The 20,297-nt window shown below is 46.7% G+C and overlaps 1 protein-coding gene across 2 annotated transcripts in view; it reads left to right on the top strand.

Annotated features, from left to right (window-relative positions):
- LOC135909361 (serine/threonine-protein kinase haspin-like) overlaps positions 1–20,297 on the top strand; it is a 157,549-nt gene that overhangs the window by 55,097 nt on the left and 82,155 nt on the right. For both annotated transcript variants that reach the window (XR_011511583.1, XM_065441309.1), the window contains exons 3-4: positions 7,881–7,946; positions 8,305–8,348. Coding sequence is in view for 1 of the 2 variants with exons in the window: in XM_065441309.1 (XP_065297381.1) it covers positions 7,881–7,946; positions 8,305–8,348 (110 nt within the window). In the remaining variant the exon portion in view is untranslated. The remainder of the gene's footprint in view (positions 1–7,880; positions 7,947–8,304; positions 8,349–20,297) is intronic.

The raw sequence follows: 20,297 nt of genomic DNA, 5'->3' as shown, positions 1-20,297 counted from the left end.
TTGTTTCTTTTTATCCCAATGGTGGATGCACTTCAGTACAGTGTGATTGGGCCGATTGTTGTGCGCATAGCAGCAGTGACATGCATGTTTCCGACAATGCTGTGCAAGATTTCTGTCCACAGTTGTTCTTTATCTGCCTACAGTTTAGATGTAACACACATAACATTTTCGGTGCATTTTATGTGCTGTCTAATTGTTTTGTCATATCAGATGGCGTCATTTTTCTTTATGATAAACATATCGAACTAAGCATATCAAACTTAGTCCTAAAATTAGTTTGGAAATTACGGGGCCATATTATTCCAATTTAGAAGCAAATATTGCCTGCTTAAACATTTAGTGGTAGAACTAGACGCCTGCTTTTAAATGTTTGTATATGTGTGTACGTTTCAACCCAGGTTTTTCTGACCACCCCAAAAGGACGTTCTCTGGTCGAAGTGGTGGAGTAAAAGCTCTGGCAATCAAAATTGATGACCTGACGAAGATCTCGAAAGAGAAATCTGTAAAAATATTTGTGTGCTAATAAATGCTCCTAGCAATTATGCCTGTCTTTCATTCTGTAACTGGCGCATTGAAACCTTTTCTTTCACACCAATAGACCTATTAGACTAATACGCCGATATACCTATTAGACTAATACGCCGATATACCTATTAGACTAATACACCAATAGACCTATTAGACTAATACACCAATAGACCTATCAGACTAATAGGCCAATACACCAATAGGTGTATTAGACTAATACACTAATAGGCATAATAGACTGTATTAGTGTCAATAACCTCATAGGCTATTAGTTTTTGTATTAGAATTTTTGCTAGGGCAACTACCCCGGTCATGTACTAAGTGTGGCCATGTTGTCCCCACAAACTTAATCTCATCCACCCACCTAACTTTCTACCGCCCACTGCTACGCTTCCCTTCCCTTGGAATCCAGTCCGTAGCCCTTAATGACCATCGGTTATCTTCCCTCCTCATTACATGTCCTGCCCATGCCCATTTCTTTTTCTTGATTTCAACTAAGATGTCATTAACTCGCGTTTGTTCCCTCACCCAATCTGCTCTTTTCTTATCCCTTAACATTGCACCTATCATTCTTCTTTCCATAGCTCGTTGCGTCGTCCTCAATTTCAGCAGAACCCTTTTCGTAAGCCTCTAGGTTTCTTCCCCGTACGTGAGTACTGGTAAGCCACAGCTGTTATACACTTTTCTCTTGAGGGATAATGGCAACCTGCTCTCCAGGATCTGAGAATGCCTGCCAAACGCAACCCAGCCTATTCTTATTCTTCTAATTATTTCAGTCTTATGGTCCGGATCTGCGGTCACTACCTATCCAACGTAGATGTATTCCCTTACCACTTCCACTGCCTCGCTACCTATTGTAAACTGCTGTTCTCTTCCGAGACTGTTAAACATTACTTTAGTTTTCTGCAGATTACTTTTGAGACCCACCCTTCTGCTTTGCCTTTCCAGGTCAGTGAGCATGCATTGCAATTGGTACCCTGAGTTACTAAGCAAGGCAATATCATCAGCGAGTTACTAAGGTATTCTCCATTAACTTTTATCCCCAATTCTTCCCTATCCAGGTCTCTGAATACCTCCTGTAAACGTGCTGTGAATAGCAATGGAGAGATCGTATCTCCCTGTCTGACGCCTTTCTTTATTGGGATTTTGTTGCTTTCTTTGTTGAGGACTACGGTGGCTGTGGAGCCGCTATAGATATCTTCCAGTATTTTTACATACGGCTCGTCTACACCCTGGTTTCGTAATGCCTCCATGACTGCGGAGGTTTCGACAGAATCAAACGCTTTCTCGTAATCAATGAAAGCTATATATAAGGGTTGGTTATATTCTGCACATTTCTCTATCACCTGATTGATAGTGTGAATATGATCTATTGTTGAGTAGCATTTACACAATCCTGCCTGGTCCCTTGCTTGACAGAAGTCTAAGGTGTTCCTGATTCTATTTGCGATTACCTTAGTAAATAGTTTGTAGGGAACTGACAGTAAGGTGATCGGTCTATAATTTTTCAAGTCTTTGGCGTCCCCTTTCTTATGGGCTAGAATTATATTAGCGTTCTTCCAAGATTCCGGAACGCCCGAGGTCATGAGGCATTGCGCATACAGGGTGGCCAGTTTCTCTAGAACAATCTGCCCACCATCCTTCAACAAATCTGCTGTTACCTGATCCTCGCCAGCTGCTTTCCCCCTTTGCATATCTCGCAAGGCTTTCGTTACTTCTTCCGGCGTTACCTGTGGGAAAACGAATTCCTCTAGACTATTCACTCTTCCATTATTGTCGTGGGTGCCACTGGTACTGTATAAATCTCTATAGAACTCCTCAGCCACTTGAACTATCTCATCCATACTAGTAATGGTATTGGCTGCTTTGTCTCTTAACGCGAAAATCTGATTATTGCCTATTCTTAGTTTCTTCTTCACGGCTTTGAGGCTTCCTCCGTTCCTGAGAGCATGTTCAATTCTATCCATATTATACTTCCTTATGTCAGCTGTCTTACGCTTGTTGATTAACTTGGAACCATTGTAAAGTAGAGTAGAGATTGTAGAGTATCCCTTCCTAATGCGAGCCTGTTCCATTGGTTGACTAAAGTCCAGTGTTGCGCTTACTCTATTGGAGATAATTTGGTAAATATTTTATATAATACTAGGAGTAAGCCAATCGGCCTATAATTTTCAACTCTTTACCGTCTGCCTTTTTGTGCATTAGTATAATTTTTGCATTCTTCCAGTTTTCTGTGACCCTCGCGTTCCACAGAAACTTCGTATAAAGAGCCACCACTTTTCCAAGGACAATGTCTCATTCATCTTTGATTAAATCACATATTATTCCATCTTCTCCTGCCGCTCTTCCTCGTTTCATGTCTTGCAAAGCCCTTCTAATGTCATCGCTACTTATAGGAGGAGTTTCTGTAACCAGCGATCCATGGACTCAATAATCACTCGTGCAGAGAAAAACACACGGGAACTATGGAGCTTTCTGTTCTAGTATTCCTGTTAAAATGAACGATAACATTATGCCGTACAAGAAAAGAAAGGGATAGAAAACGATTGGCCTTCCAAACAAATTCTTTTGAACGGCATTCCGAAGGCTATATCAATAGTGTTATCACAATATCTGACATGGTAGAATACTTAACTCTTTAGGTTAGGGTTCATTATGCAAAAAAGAGGTGAGGCGGGCAGACAGGACACAAGAGTAGAGAAGTGGACAACACGAACGCCTCTTGTGTCTTCTCTACTCTTGTGTCCTGTCTGCACGCCTCACCTCCTTTTTGCATAATGAATCCTTACCAACCAGCTCTGCTGTTCTGTCGTTCTAAGTTATGTTAGGGAACCTGTGCTGTCTCCTTGTGACCTTGAACTTAGCCAAATACAGAGGTGTTATGTCTTCTAATATCCCTGAATAGTTCGCTCCCAGCCACTTGTTTGTCAAAGTGAGACAAGTATATGCAGGCTAAGGGGTCCCTAAACCATGTCTGAAAATTCGAATCCCAATCGCATTGCTCCTCTCCGGGTTTCTCTGGTCGTGACGCCAACGGGGTCGTGCACGTGACGTCACCAGGGTAAAATTGTTCGATTGGTCCGTATGAGATAGAGATCAGTAGCGATCGATCTGGTAGCTCGGCCTCTCTTCCTTGTCGTCTCGCATGCCTGTCGTGCGCAATGAACTGTTGATTTCACCTCGTGTAGCCTGTTTTGCACTGAGTGTGCGGAGCAGAGCACGGAGTCTTGGTAAGCGGAAGGAAATGCGACATTGGCCACCCTGGGGCAGTACTTGGACACAACCTCCTATATGAACAAAACAATCAAACCCCGGCCCTCAGTCCCCAGCAGCTGCGAAGCAACTGACCACGGCGGCGGTCAGACCTGCGGCGCAGCAGAGGGTGCTAAGAATCCCTGGCTCCGGACAGGCCGTCATTGGAATATGAACCTGGCAACGTTTAACTCTAGAACGTTATCTAGTGAGGCAAGTCTAGCAGTGCTATTGGAGGAAGTAGATGACAATAAATGGGATATAATAGGACTCAGTGAAGTTAGGAGGCCAAAAGAAGCATATACAGTGCTAAAAAGCGGGCACGTCTTGTACTACCGGGGCTTAGCGGAGAGACGAGAAGTAGGAGTCGGATTCCTGATTAATAAGAATATAGCTGGTAACATACAGGAATTCTATAGCATTAACAAGAGGGTGGCAGGTCTTGTTGTGAAACTTAATAACAGGTACAAACCGAAGTTTCTACAGGTCTACGCCCCTACATCCAGTCATGATGACCAGGAAGTCGAAAGCTTCTATGAAGACGTGGAATCGGCGATGGGTAGAGTGAAAACAAAATACACTATACTGATGGGTGACTTCAATGCCAAGGTAGGCAAGAAGCAGGCTGGCATAGGCACTAGGAATAGCAGAGGAGAGTTATTAGTACAGTTTGCGGAACAGAATAGTTTGCGGATAATGAATACCTCCTTCCGCAAGCGGAATAGCCGAAAGTGGACGTGGAGGAGCCCGAATGGTGAGACTAGAAATGAAATAGACTTCATACTGTGCGCTAACCCTGCCATCATAGAAGATGTGGATGTGCTCGGCAAGGTGCGCTGCAGTGACCACAAGTTGGTAAGATCTCGAATTAGCCATGACCTGAGGAGGGAACGGAAGAAACTGGTACATAAGAAGCCGATAAATGAGTAAGCGGTAAGAGGGGAAATAGAGGAATTTCGGATCAAGCTACAGATCAGGCATTCGGCTCAGGAAGAAAACATTAGTGTTGAAGCACGGAACGGCAATCTTATGGGCATCATTAAGGAGTGTGCGATAGAAGTCGGTGGTAACTTAGTTAGGCAGGATGCCGGTAAGCTATCGCAGGAGACTAAAAATCTGATTAAGAAAGACCAATGTATGAAAGCCTCTAACCCTACAGATAGAATAGAACTGGCAGAACTTTAAAAGTTAGTCAACAAGCGTAAGATAGTGCTCATAAGGAAGTATAATACAGATAGAATTGAGCATGCCTTCAGGAACGGAGGAAGCCTAAAAGCAGTGAAGAAACTAGGAATAAGCAAGAACCAGATGTATGCGTTAAGACACAAAGCCGGCAATATCATTACTAATATGGATGAGATCGTTCAAGTGGCTGAGGAGTTCTATAGAGATTTATACAGTACCAGTGGCACCCACGACGATAATGGAAGAGAGAATAGTCTAGAGGAATTCGAAATCCCACAGGTAACGCTGGAAGAAGTAAAGAAAGCCTTGGGAGCTATGCAAAGGGGGAAGGCAGCTGGGGAGGATCGGGTAACAGCAGAATTGTTGAAGGATGGTGGGCAGATTGTTCTAGAGAAACTGGCCACCCTGTATACGCAATGCCTCATGACCTCGAGCGTACCGGAATCTTGGAAGAACGCTAACATAATTCTAATCCATAAGAAAGGGGACGCCAAAGACTTGAAAAATAATAGACCGATCAGCTGTAGGTCAGTTGCCTACAATCTATTTACTAAGGTAATCGCAAATAGAATCAGGAACACCTTAGACTTCTGTCAAGCAAGGGACCAGGCAGGATTGTGTAAATGCTACTCAACAATAGACCGTATTCACATTATCAATCAGGTGATAGAGAATTGTGCGGAATATAACCAACCCTTCTATATAGCTTTCATTGATTACGAAAAATCGTTTGATTCTGCCGAAACCTCAGCAGTCAAGGAGGCATTACGGAATCAGGGTGTAGACGAGCCGTATGTAAAAATATGTGAAAATTCTGAAAGATATCTATAGCGGCTATAGTATCGAAAGATATCTAAAGCAACAAATTTCCAATAAAGAAAGGCGTCAGGCAGGGAGATACGATCTGTCCAATGCTATTCACAGCATGTTTGCAGGAGGTATCCAGAGACCCGGATTGGGAAGAATTGGGGATAAAAGTTAATGGAGAATACCTTAGTAACTTGCGATTAGCTGATGATATTGCCTTGCTTACTAACGCAGGGGACCAATTGCAATGCATGCTCACTGGCCTAGAGAGGCAAAGCCGAAGAGTGGGTCTAAAAATTATCTGCAGAAAACTAAAGTAATGTTTAACAGTCTCGGAAAAAAAACAGCAATTTACAATAGGTAGCGCGGCACTGGCAGTGGTAAGGGAATACATCTACTTAGTGCAGGTAGTGACGGCGGATCCGGATCATGAGACGGAAATAATAAGAAGAATAAGAATGGGCTGGGGTGAGTTTGGCAGGAATTTACAGATCATGAACAGCACGTTGTCATTATCCCTCAAGAGAAAAGTGTATAATAGCTTTGTCTTACCAGTACTCACCTACGCGTCAGAAACCTGGAGGCTTACGAAAAGGTTCTACTCAAATTGAGGACGACGCAACGAGCTATGGAAAGAAGAATGATAGGTGTAACGTTAAGGGGTAAGAAAGGAGCAGATTGGGTGGGGGAACAAACGTGAGTTGATATCTTAGTTGAAATCAAGAAAAAGAAATGGGCATGGGCAGAACGTGTAATGAGGAGTGAAGATAACCGATGATCATTAAGGGTTACGGACTGGATTTCAAGGAAAGGGAAGCGTAGCAGGGAGCGGCAGAAAGTTAGGTGTGCGGACGAGATTAAGAAGTTTGCAGGAACGACATGGCGACAATTAGTACATGACCGGGGTTGTTGGATAAGTATGGGAGAGGCCTTTGCCCTGCAGTGGGCGTAACCAGGCTGCTCATGATGATGAATGGCATATTCAAGCAAGAATGAAAAAAAAACAATATGGCGTTCTACCAACCTAGTCTCCACGTGTCTTCTTCTAGGGAAGCGCGCAGCAAAGAGGGGAGAGCGCCCCTCAGAAGCTAAGGCGAGGGAGAAACCGCTCCTCCGCCTTCAAGCCTAAAGTGGATTAGGGTCCCTTTAAGGTATCATGCAGCCAACTCGGAAGGCGTTATTTCCTGCAATAGTTTTTTTTTTCTTTTGTCACACATGCAGGCTTTGGCTGCAGTAGAGACATTCTGGCCCAAACGTACGCTAAAATATTTGCGTCTAATAAGTGACAGTTCCGTTTTTGTATTCCCAAAGCTTCATTTTTTCACATGTCAAATTGCAGCGCAGAACAATAAATTTATAATCACTAGCGTGTTAGATATCAAGCGAACCTCTACATATGTAACTGGTAAACACGAAGGCAGCCCCATATGATGGCAAATCTGGCTTGAATATCAAATTGTTCTGATGGTCATCCCGCCCTAAAGTTTAAAATGACTCGTTTCCGCCATCTGGTCGACCGATGTGCCATCTATGCACCCTTAGCTGTCATACACTCGTGGCTATATCGCTTCTAACTTGCAGCCGCTGCCCGTTCTCCTCGCATGTTTGATTGGCGACTTCTTCCCGCTGCACATCCCGCAGCCGCTGCAGATTGCATGCGTTGCCAAACGGCATCTGTCCGGAACGGAGCGTTCTGCGGCGGCAGGTCATCGCACTCGTCCTGCGTTCTCCGCTGTCGTGAGCGCATGCCTGCCTTTCGGGACCATCATTATGACAATGGAAGTGAACTATTTCGACTAGGCTCAAACTGCGTTAAATACGTTGATACATCTTCGAAACCGAGATTCCGAAAATTGGGTGACGTACACGCAAAGAAATGCTATTACATTTAAAATTAGTAATTCACTTGGAGTCATGTTCACTGGTCTAGCCTCGGTACGAAAATCCAACCTCGTTAAGTATAACTGAAAGGCTGGTCTTGTTTGTAACAATTTTGGGACGTTAGTTATTTTCACACGAATTACTAACATCGGAAGCCCAGCCGTTTTGCCGCGCGGTAATCACCGTGCGGCGTACTACATCGATCTGCATCGATGATCCTCGCCCAGGTATCCCGCCCCTGTGTGCCGCAGCCAGTCGCAAGGCCTACTCGATCTGTGCTTCCGGAATACGCGGTGCGGAACTCTCTCTCACCTAGAGCTTAACTGCCAAATGTTTAGGGTAGCCTATACCACTTTTCTTTGCTACTGCATATTATCTTTCGATCCCGCTCTTTGACCAGTGCCCTTCCATGTCAAATATCTTTTTTATAAGAAATATGCAAAAGCTCCTTTGAGTATGATTCAAAATGGAACTGCTTTCTCGTGCAAGCAGGTCGAAATTCAATCAGAACTAGGACATTGTCTGTCATGCACGAAGCGATGTTATCACAAAACAGAGAAAAATAATACCAGACCCGATAACAGACTGAGGTTTAGCTGTGCCCCGAATATTTTAGAACATCCTTTATTAAGCCTACTGCCTTTCTTTCAGGACCTGCGAAAGCAATCAAAAAGGGCAAGCACTTCGTCAAGATGGTGAGTAACTTACAAACTAAATCAAACACTCATTAAAGTTCTTAGTTCTGTCTACCTTAGCTCAATACTTCAGCTGCAAACTAAGTTCCGCAATTAAATTCTCTCTACGCTGTCTTTGTAAACATAGGTGTACTATACAGTGTTTAGCAATGTTTAGTCTTCTACCACCGGCACACAAACAAATTTATGATATCACTTTCCGAATGCGCTTTTAGAAATTATAGGGCAGGGAGCATTCTAAATAGCCCCGACAGAATAAAGTGCCAGACGTTTCCGTGTCTCGTCAACTTACTCACAACCTCATTCTCATTTTTCTAGCGTTTTGCCTAAGTATAAAGCACTTACACGGTAATTGTTTAGTATATAGTGTCGTCGTCGTACAGAAAGCACGAATATACCGACAGTATATTTCATGCTTGCAAATAATAACTGCGTAAAAGGAACTAATTCGCAGGTTGTGTGTCAGTATTTTCGAAAGCGTTCAACGTAGGCGATATATTCACAATGATCCTGAATGTTCGATTATACTCGGTCGAACCAACATCATCGTGAAGCTCAAAGGCAAAATATCGTGTACCGCTGCAGAAGCCTTTCATATACATAGGCTGCGTGATGACCGCGCATCGGAACCTTCTATCTCTCTAAGACTATGAGGTGCAACTACATGCTGATCTATTCGATGTAACTTAAGGCGTGGGTGCTGCCCTTTTTTATGTATTTCTTTATAGACATTAGCTGTTAGACAGCAATAATTATCTGCCCTTATCTTCGTGCTGTCGACGTCTTCTGCTCTGATTTAAACTACGCATTCATTCCAACTACCGCCGAACATTATACTTTACGTTTCTAAGCAAAGTCAACAATCTCCTTTACTTAGAATTTAATACTACCCTTCACGAAAGCTGTGGACGCATGCTTATGTAAGTATCACGGAGTAAGACATACAGGCGAGCCGACTCTGGCACTCGCCAATGCGTGCTGTTCCATTGGCGACACAGCAAGTCCCCTCGCCATCAGCACGCACCGCACGCCGCCGTGCTCCCTGCCTCCGCTGCTCACCTTCTCCACAACAGGCCCTCGCTAGTGCTCATCCCCTCATGATCTTTTCTACACTGCTAGCAAAAATGCAGCGCGACACATAAAGTCTAAATTGCCGATAAGAGACATTTAGCACTGCGTATGCAGGCGAAGGGGCTGTGTATGTAAAAAAAAAAATGGTCTCCAATTCACGCTGTGAAGGTCGTTGGGCAGCGAAGCTGTAAACGACAGCTATCTTTGTATGCACACTGCTCTTGGGGAGTCCTCACTATACGTGGCCTTCCCATAGCACTGTCACAACACAAAGTAATTGCTATGCGGGTTCTTCTTTTACGTACGAAAGTGTATTTCCGTCACTCCCTGCCTCATATGCTACCGTCCAGCTGCCGTCGCTGCGGCAGCTTGCGCAGCAGTGATCTTTACCAGGAAACCTATGCGGCCAGCGCTAGGTACTTTGCATCGCACGTAGGTGCAGGAGCAATTATGTGGTTCAGATGCTTGTTTTGACCTCGTTCTTTATTGAAACGTATGTTGTTCTGTCTGTTGTGCGGGTGATTCAAAAGAGTGTAATGCACTGTTCGCTTCACTTTGCTGAGTGCTTGTAGCCTCTGCCTTATGGGTCTACGAACCATTGCATTCGGGGGCGTGAGCCATAGATGATTATACTTTTCTGTCAACGTTACGCCACGAAGTAATTCCGGGATTCTAGTCATAGACAGCTTCGCCGTAATAGCGCTGCGTTCTGTATAATGCACATGTGCATAACACCACACGGACGATACGTGATGCGTACGCTGCCGCCGCCTACGTACACATGCGATTCATGCGCGCGTACTATATGCTTTTGAGCGCGAACGCAGAAGTCCACCTGGTAGCGAAGCTTCCATAGGAGCCCATACGTTCAAAACATGGTGGTCCATCGCCGGTTCATGGGGCTTAGCGCCATCTGTATGTGGTGGGAACACTTCCGGCGGGAGAAAAAATAACGTGACGCCTTGTCCGTTAGAAGCAGAAGTGACGTCATTTTGTTTTCGAAGGCGCGAAATTTGTTTTCTTGTTCTTCCTTTGGAGCTATATATTCAAATGCCCCACCATTCGACTTGATGGGCGTTTCGACCTTTCAGCGTGGAAAGCGATGCAGGAAAAGGCCAGCCATACGGCTGTCGAAATCGCATCCCTGCACAGAACACACTTTCATTGGAGGCCAACGAAAGCTTTAGGTGTAGAGTGCTGATCCTATTGTCGGATGCCAAGCCCGTCGGCTAGCGCAGTCGCACGAAAACAACTACACAATTATCTGGCGGTCGTAACTCACTACTTTTCACTGAACAGATTAAGAAGCAATGAAGCTACCCGCGTCACCAAATTCAGACAAACTTCGACAAGCAAGAAAGCACAAATTGTGAGGGGGGCGTGTTTCAACAGGTGATACGAGGCACTGGGACAGGTGATACGAGGCACTGGGACAGTCAATTTGGCAAATCAGTTCTGCAGAAACCCGCAAGGTGGAGGAAATACACGAAAGAGAGAAATTAGGGTGAATAAGTGGCAGCCTTACACATCTCCATGTGGCTGAATACCAGACATGTCATTGTTAGAATCCATGTCGTCTTCACCAAGATGTGTGACGATAGCTTGAACATGCCCACTTGCACCACTGTCTTAGATGAAGATTAGTTCAATGTCAATAACATGCCGAACAGCGTTTGGCCAGAGTCCAGCTTTTACTTTGGCGGCTTCTTCCCTTCGGAGCACCTCTACATCTGCCAGCTTAAATGTGGCATTCCTGGTTGTCACACCTCGCTTCATCTGTACCGATACGAGCTCAACTGGGTTCAGCTCACAACGGTCGGGCGGTAGCCCAAGCACAATGCACCCTGCCTTTCCGCTGCACCGTCAATGCGATAGCATAACTACCCTGGCTTCACAGAGGCCACAAAGTTCAGGAACTCCTTTTTGACCACTTTCTCTTCCCAAACAAGCCCTTTTGACTCCAATCAGTCCTGAATGACTTTCCTGCGCAATGCAGTCGTTGGCACTGCTTCCTCCAACCGCGAGTGGTACGAGGCATTGTCCATGACAATGACACTACCTTGCGCAAATTGCTCCAAAATGGCATCAAACCACCTTTCAGAGTGGGTGTCGTTCATCTCCTCGTGGTAGTCGCCGGTCCTTTTACCATGAAAGACATCCATGCAATCGTCGACGAAGCCTTCCTCGTTGCCTGTGCGTGTCCCAATGAGGCGCTGGCCTTTTCCTGACGGCTGCTTCAAACCTGTCGTTAGACCACGCACGAAGGCGTCGTGGTGGGAAGCAACAGTCGTGTTCGTCCAAACAGTCAATAACGTGTTGTCTGCATTCGCCCAGGTTTCACCCAGGTAGAAGATATTTCCATGTTCCTTTTCGTACTTGGCCTTTTCACACAAGTACCTGTGCTGTCAAGCCAAGGTGTCGTCCCACTCGCTCAGCAGCGATTTGCGGCCCCTCTTCTCACTCCTGAACCCGATGTCAGGCGGCGCACAGCGCATGGCTTCAGCGGAGTAACATCGCCGCTACCGTTGAAATGAGCGGCAATTGTCTTCACTGTCAGCATCTCATTGCGGCAAATAAGGCGATGCACGCAAGACCACAATGCGAACTTCGTTAAATCGTTGTTATACACTTCTGTGCGTCGTCTACTGCCCGCGCTTTGCGGGTGCTTTCGGGAGGGCGTCGCAGCATTTCCATCATTTTCCTTCACCTCATTCTTTACAGCCTTCACCAAACTCACGCTGATACCAAGATCACTCACTGTCGCAAACGTTTCTTGAACGCTGCGCTCTCGGTGCAGGTGCCGCAGGCGAATGTACGCGTTCCTGATCATCGCCCTTTCGCAGTTGCAGATGACATGGCCCCTTCTTGCACCACCGGCGTGACGTGGATGGCAACGCACCACATTTATTAGTCGAGAACGACAGGGCACACTCGAAAGTCACCTCGTCGCGTTCCATGGCGGAAGAGAGAGCCGGCGATGTTCAAAACCAGAGGAGGCGTTGGCAGAACCAAACAAGTGGCTAAGGGAAAACGCGGAAGAGCGTAAATTCGCCTTCAGCAGCAAAGTTGTAGTCGTGATTCGTTCTTAAGGCTTATTTCGCCGCAAAACCTTCCTAACTTTCCAGAGGAAATGCGTAGATGTTCGCAACTAAGCGACAACACAAAAAAGTAAAAAAAACCTATTGTTTGTTTTGTGTTTCACTGCCCCAGGGTAGATCATATATTCAGCTGCACAGCTTTTTCTTCTTCAACTCACTACTCCAATTGACAGATAAGGCATTTCACCTCTTGTATTGTAAGAGGTAGAAAAGTAATTTGAGCTTCGATTTTATTTTCGCTCAAAATAGAGGAGTCCTTTGGAACTACTTGTGTGTGCTGATGCACTCAGAAAAACCTAGCTCCAACGGCGCTACTGGTAGGTATAAGGCGGTCGGCTGCGACGTCGCGTGGACGCCGTCACACCAATGGCTGGAGGGGGGTCCTTTGACGGAGAGAGGCCGCATTTCTCTTTACTTGTTTCGCTCTATAGCGACAATGGGCCCGCCGCGTTCCGGTGGGGTCAGTGTCCACCAAACCTGTCAAAAGCATCTCAGAGTGACGAGATGCGACGACTGTTCCCGCTTCCGCAATTAGCTTGCTATCTCCGTCCCTCGCGTCATCTTGGAATCAGTCGCGCGTATACGTGCCAGATGTCAAAACCCCACAAACAGGTGCATGCAAGCGCTGCTGCAACAAACTGCATGCGCATGGACACACACATGAAAGTTTTCACATATGAATAAGCTTCCACGAAAAAGATGGAGGACGCTTAAAGTTTCGGCTTTCAGAGTGGAACGCGATAGCATTCAAAGATCCCCGACTGCTTCTCACGCTTCCCGGCAACTGGAGCGCATGCAACCGCAATGTTTACCGGGAAACGCTGGCCGCGAACGCGATGCCCGAAGGGGGGCTTTCTGGATAGAAACGCGGCCTCTGACGTGGGCCGCGGTGGATGGATGGATGTTATGAGTGTCCCCTTTGGAATGGGGCGGTAGGTTGAGCCACCAAGCTCTTGTTGTTTTACTGCCTAATGTCCTTCCTATGTTAAAAAAAAAACAGGGAAAAAAATCCACGATGAATTCACATAACCAAGGTTTCTGAGCACCATTGTCAACTTTGTTTTTGTACGCCTTCGTTGTTGGTAGTTTCCCTACTTTTCGTCCATCGATTTTCCAATCGACTCTTACTAATCTCCATTGCGGAAAAGTTTACTTTCTCCCGGCTCTCGCTGAACCCAATGGCTTCAAGGAGGCCAGTGATTCCTACATCAACCACTGGGCAAATATCTCATACATAATAATATATTCTAATACAACATGATCCATCGTTTCTCTAGCTTTACCGCAGCAAGTACATGCTTCTTCTTCCTTCTTATATCCCGCTTTATAAGTGCTTGTTCTAAGGTACCCAATCTCGCTTCGAAAAGTAATGAACATCCGTTTGAGTTATCATAAATTGTTTCTTTCCGGATTCCGTTTTTCCTCTGAAGTAGTTACTCGTGGCAGGTTTCTTTTTTTATTGCCGCCACCTATGACATTATCTCAGCCTCTCTGACTTTCCGCTTGACGTTCTTTGTTGCTGTGTTGCTCACAATGCGGCGGACGTGAGCACCATCTGGAGGTATTGCAAGGGACCGGGCGCTCTGCTCCATGGTCCCCGAGATACTGATGCGCCGCGCGCGCATATGGCGGGCGCCGTGGCCGTTCTATGGATGCTGAAACGCTGCAAAAGGGGTTTCCTTCAGTTCTCGCGTAACAGAATTATATTTTCTCGTATAGTCAAATTATAACCCGACGCTATCATGTCTGTAGGTTGTGTGTAAGTCGTACTTTACCATTTTTCTGCGTATTTTACCTGGAAAAGTTCAAATAATTCAACAGTTTACCTGCGTCACATGGAGGGCCTGGGTATGGCTGGTTCTAAAACACACAGACGTTCCTGACGACGTCCGACGGTAGACGCCGGAGCCTCGTTTATCAACGCTATCGCGTTAAAACGCACCGCACACACACATGCACTCCTTCTTCCCGCTAATGCACCCACGCATAAACACGTTATTTTTACGTCATACAATCTGCCCGTCTGGTAGTACTCTCATGTATTCTCAACCTGAATCGAGTTGCCAAAGAAAGCGGTAGTGCCACGTCTTGTCCGCTCCGCGTAACACGTAACGCGACGGCCGAAACGTTTAGACTCACGTGGTTCCCGTAGCATCGTCTGCCATTTTCGAAGAATATTAGACATTTTTAGTACTGCCCCATGACGATGCGTACGCAACACGCAAGTGCTTTGCGGAACGTAGGAGCGCGTGTCGCGTTAGGACTGTTAATTGCGAAATGCCTACGTACGTAAGTGGGCGAGCATTAGACGCCGGGCGCGTTGGAGCGCATTGGCCGCTGTAAAGAACGGCGGGTTGCACAACAAGATTGTCACCTTGCCACCCGATTACGAAAAGGGGTGCAAGACGCGCACCTCCCGCTCTCCGCCGCTGCAGCTGCGAGGCGTTCAAAGAAGCGACCTTTGCGCTGGAATCCGCCGCCTTCCTCCAGCCCGCTTCGACATTGTGACAAGACGAGTTTGGTGTGTGGACAATGATTCCAGAGTTCCTCAACGCGGCGCTGATCTGACACGCCTGAAGAAGCTACCGCGGGAACGTCTTATTTTTGCGCTCTCACGGTTCAGCATGTTGCAAAACAACGAGCGTCCCTCGAGCGGCGTCGATTTTCCGGAACGGCACCACCTTCAACGCCGTCGCTTGGGCTTCGGAATGTGTGTGCCTTTGTGTCTGTAAACTGGTCTTCAGAGCAGCTGCGAGTTGGTGATGTGTAAACGAACAGCCGCCGCGTCGTAGGACCAGCGGATCGAGTGTATAAAAACTGTGGTTGTGCGATTGTTGGACACACTTCTCTTGAGCAGTCATGTTAGACTGGTTCACTTCTCTCATGCAGTCCTGTTGGACTAATACTATTTTTCTCAAACAGTCATGTTAGACTGAGTTAATTTTCTGTAAATAAACCCCTTTTTCCTCGTTCTCGATGAGAAGCAGTTCTTCACTTCATCAACGATCTCAGCGTAAATAAGTTGGACGACGGCATGGGCCAGCTACCTTCGAATTCATGCCGTACTCCAATCTTGGCAAAGGACCACGGACGAAGGGATTGAGCCCCCAATCCTGACAACTGGCTGACAGCGGTGAGATGGACTTTGCGACATGGTGCTGTATCTGTGGTGAGTGCTTGGTTTTTGCTTTGACTCTCTAGGCTTCATTTTGTGGTTGTTCTGTTTAGAACAGTAGGGAAGCTAGATTGTTGTGTGTTAGCTAGGTTGTGTTTTCCTAGCTAGATTTAGAGAGCAGAATCAAGGCAGTAAAGCAGCAGTCATGGAGTTAAGGACACTGCTGAGAGACGAGTTGTTGATTGTTGGTGAGGAACTGGGCCTAGATGTACGCAAGGAAATGCTCAAATCGGAATTATTGGAGCTAATTTCCAATCAGGCCAGTGAGCAAGATATTGAAATGGGATTGGAACTTCTCAAAAAGAGAGAGAAACGGGAAAAAGAAAGAGAAGAACGAGACAGAGAAAAACGAGAGAGAGGAACGCGATAAAGATCGCGAGATAACAAAAATGCAACTTGAACTTGAAAACAGACGTTTGGAGTTGTCTCAAGGAAGTGAAGGAGCTCTGGGTCGATCAAGTGAGGCAGAATCGTACCGCATGGACAGGCTATTAAAGCCATATGAGGTCGGGACCGACATAGGCTTGTTCCTAAGCAATTTTGAAAGGACTTGCGAAAAGATGAACTTCGGTCCGAGTACATGGCCACAGCGGTTGCTGTCTATGTTGCCGTGTGAGGCGGCGGAAGTAATCGCCAGATTGAGTGTGCAGGATGCATATGATTATGCGAAAGTTAAGGCTAGTCTCCTGAAGAAATACCGCCTTTCAGCCGAAGCTTTTCGGCAAAGGTTTAGGAGCACAGGCAAGAAAGATAGCGAGGGCTATCCGGAGTTTGCGTACAGCTTAAAGGCCAACCTAGTCGAGTGGCTTAAAAGCGCGGAAGCGTACGACAGCAGAGACATGATCATTGAATGCATGTGTCTAGAGCAGTTTTACAAAACCATTCCCCAAGCTGTGAAACTGTGGGTGCAAGATAGAGGTAATGTAAACACTGTGGAAAGGGCGGCTGAATTAGCCGAAGAGTACGCAACCCGTAGAAAGTTGAACGCCGAGGAGGGAAACTGGGACGGTCGAAATGGACCGCGGAAGCCATTTCCGTTCAAAAAGGGTGCGCAAGCTAGACGATCGAAGCCTGTAGACATGGCGGAAAAGCCCGCAGAAAAGAGCGAGGAGAAACTTAACGGAGAAACCGCACAAGAACAGAAAAGAAAGTTCGGATCTTTTAGACCAATTCGCTGTTACAGATGCCACAAACTGGGACATATAGCTGTAAACTGCGAGAAGCCTAGCGTAGTTTTTTCCTACGTGGAGGAAAAGGATGAGAATATGGAACTTTTAAGCCCATATCTCCACGACCTGCAAGTTAATGGAAAACCATGCCGAGTGCTAAGAGACAGTGCCGCCACGCTGGACATTGTCCATCCGTCTTACGTGATGGTAGAGGACTTCACCGGAGAAGTAGCATGGATAAAACAGGTTGTAGAAGAACACAGCGTATGTCTGCCCATGGCCAAAGTCAAAATCAGTGGACCATTCGGGGAGCTAGAGACTGAGGCTGCAGTTTCCAAATTTTTGTCACTGCAGTATCCCTACATCTTTTCGAATCGTTCGAATCAGTTACTGCGTGACAGAGGGCTCAAACTGGGAGAGGGCATAGTACAGGCATTGACCCGAGGCCAAGCTCGTAAGATCGCGGCGCTTTCGGCTGAAAATGCTCAAGCTCCTCCAGCTGAAGCAGAAAAGGGGATAGCTTCAATCCCCGAATCCGAGCTAGGCCCGAGGGACAAAAGAACAGTTGAGGAGAGCCTGCCAGTTGACCAGCTCAATGAGAGCGTAGCACTAGAGTGTCAGAGTTCTAGCCTGCAGGAAGAGCATGCAGACGCGCTCCCAAGCGAGACAGGGTCGTTATTATCACCGGCCTCAAAGAACTTTGATCAACTCTTACGCGTGGATAGAGAGTCACTGGCAGCTGAGCAAAAGAATGATGAGAGCTTAGCTAAATTACGGGACACAGCTAAAGAAGGCATTGCTAGGCGCAACGTAACGATACATGAGAAAGGAGGATTGTTGTATCGGCATTACAGAGATCGAAAGGGTAGGATTTTAGATCAGTTAGTCATACCTACTAAGTATAGGGAGGACCTTTTGAGTCTTTGTCATGGAAATGGGTGGTCCGGCCACCTAGGCATAAACAAATCAAAGGAAAGATTGCTTATGGAATACTACTGGCCTGGCTGTTTCAAAGATGTAGAAAACTTTGTAAGATCATGCGACGCCTGCCAGCGTTCTGGTAAACCAGGAGAGACTTGGAAAGCTCCACTGAAGGTAGTGCCCTTAATAACAGAGCCTTTCAGACGGCTTGTAATAGACACGGTAGGGCCTCTTCCAAAAACAAAATCAGGCTACAGGTACTTGTTTACCATGCTGTGTCCGGCTACCAAGTTTCCAGAAGCAATCCCTTTGAAAGAGCTCAGCTCCACTGAAGTAGTAGACGCGCTTTTGACAGTGTTTGCACGAGTTGGGTTTCCAGCCGAAATTCAGGCAGATCAAGGGTCAGTATTCACGAGCGCACTGACTTCCACATTCTTGCAAAAGTGCGGGGTAAAGTTAATACACAGTTCTGTCTATCACCCTCAGTCAAACAGTGTAGAGAGGTGGCATTCGGTGCTTAAGCGAGTTTTGCGTGCGCTCTGTTACGAGCACAAGGAGGACTGGGAGAACTGTCTGCCGGCAACTTTGTTTGCTTTGCGAACGGTCCCACATGAGGCGACAGGGTTCTCACCAGCAGAACTAGTGTATGGGAGGACACTCCGGTCTCCACTGAGAATGTTAAGAGAGATGTGGGAGGAAAGAGGGGAGAGTCCAACCGTGGTTGACTACGTGCTGAATTTATTGGAACGGCTAAGCGCAACCCGAGAACTAGTCGGAAAGAACATGGAAATAGCTCAAAGGAACGCCAAATTCTATTACGACAAGAATGCGAGGCTTCGTACGTTTAAAGTTGACTTAACGATGAAAGCGGAAAAGTGTAGGTTTGGATGTTCGCAGGTTACTTATCTGGGCCATGTTGTCGGTCAGGACATGAGACGGCCGGCTGAGCTGAAAATAGCAACGATTGGAGATTTTTCTCAGCCGCGCACGAAAACGGACGTTCGTTCATTTTTGGGACTTGTGGGGTACTATCAACGGTACATTCCGAATTACTCGCAATTGGCAAGTCCATTAACAGACGCCCTCCGAAAGGGAGCTCCGAGTAACGTACACTGGGATAAGGACAAAGAGAACGCTTTCCAAAGTTTGAAAACGCTATTGGTTTCTCGCCCTGTGCTTCGCGCGCCAGACTACACAAAGGAATTCATAGTTCAATGCGACGCAAGCGACAGAGGTATGGGCGTGGTACTTAGTCAAGTCGGCGACGATAACGAGGAGCATCCTATCCTCTACGCCAGCCGTAAACTAAATGTAAGAGAGGAAGCCTACAGCGCTTCAGAGAAGGAATGCGCTTGTTTGGTTTGGGCCGCCCAGAAGTTGTCGTGTTACTTGTACGGAGCGAAGTTCATCTTCGAGACCGACCACTGTCCTCTGACGTGGCTCAATCAAATGTCACACAAAAACGGCCGCTTGCTCCGATGGAGCCTCACTCTCCAAGAGTACAACTTCTCCGTTAGATATAAGAAGGGAAAGTTGCATAGCAATGCGGATGGTTTGAGCAGGCTAATTTGAATTCTGCGTTTGAGGGTCCCGCCTAAATTTTAGGGTTACTAGTGTTAATTTTATTAAGCGAAGAAGATCCCCTCTCATTTAGCAGGATTCCCTCCATGATTGCTGAATTTGTCAGCAGGAATTTGCTTCAGAAATTGGCATAGTGAAATGCAGCATTTTTTTTGTTTCTGCACTTATGTTGTTGTTGTTTTTTTAGAAGCCTAGCGAGTCTAAAGTGAGAGCCAATGCACGTCATCTCGGCGCAGAGCCGTGTTGTGGGGTTCATTTTGCAGTTGCCTGTCCTTGTTGGATGTTTTGGGGCGGTGACATCAATGCACAAGTGGTCGCTGCGAGCCAAGACATCAATCCCCCCCTGACCAGCAGCCGTTCTCTTCCTGCCTAGCGGTTGTCAGCGCTAGACAGTCGAGACTTTTGGGGCCATGGAGGCGCTGTAAAGAACGGCGGGTTGCACAACAAGATTGTCACCTTGCCACCCGATTACGAAAAGGGGTGCAAGACGCGCACCTCCCGCTCTCCGCCGCTGCAGCTGCGAGGCGTTCAAAGAAGCGACCTTTGCGCTGGAATCCGCCGCCTTCCTCCAGCCCGCTTCGACATTGTGACAAGACGAGTTTGGTGTGTGGACAATGATTCCAGAGTTCCTCAACGCGGCGCTGATCTGACACGCCTGAAGAAGCTACCGCGGGAACGTCTTATTTTTGCGCTCTCACGGTTCAGCATGTTGCAAAACAACGAGCGTCCCTCGAGCGGCGTCGATTTTCCGGAACGGCACCACCTTCAACGCCGTCGCTTGGGCTTCGGAATGTGTGTGCCTTTGTGTCTGTAAACTGGTCTTCAGAGCAGCTGCGAGTTGGTGATGTGTAAACGAACAGCCGCCGCGTCGTAGGACCAGCGGATCGAGTGTATAAAAACTGTGGTTGTGCGATTGTTGGACACACTTCTCTTG

The sequence above is a fragment of the Dermacentor albipictus genome, chromosome 1, assembly GCF_038994185.2.
Source record: "Dermacentor albipictus isolate Rhodes 1998 colony chromosome 1, USDA_Dalb.pri_finalv2, whole genome shotgun sequence".
Taxonomy (NCBI): Eukaryota; Metazoa; Arthropoda; class Arachnida; order Ixodida; family Ixodidae; genus Dermacentor; species Dermacentor albipictus.
The sequence above is the reverse complement of the archived record's forward strand: the minus strand, read 5'-3'. Positions and strand labels throughout refer to the sequence as shown.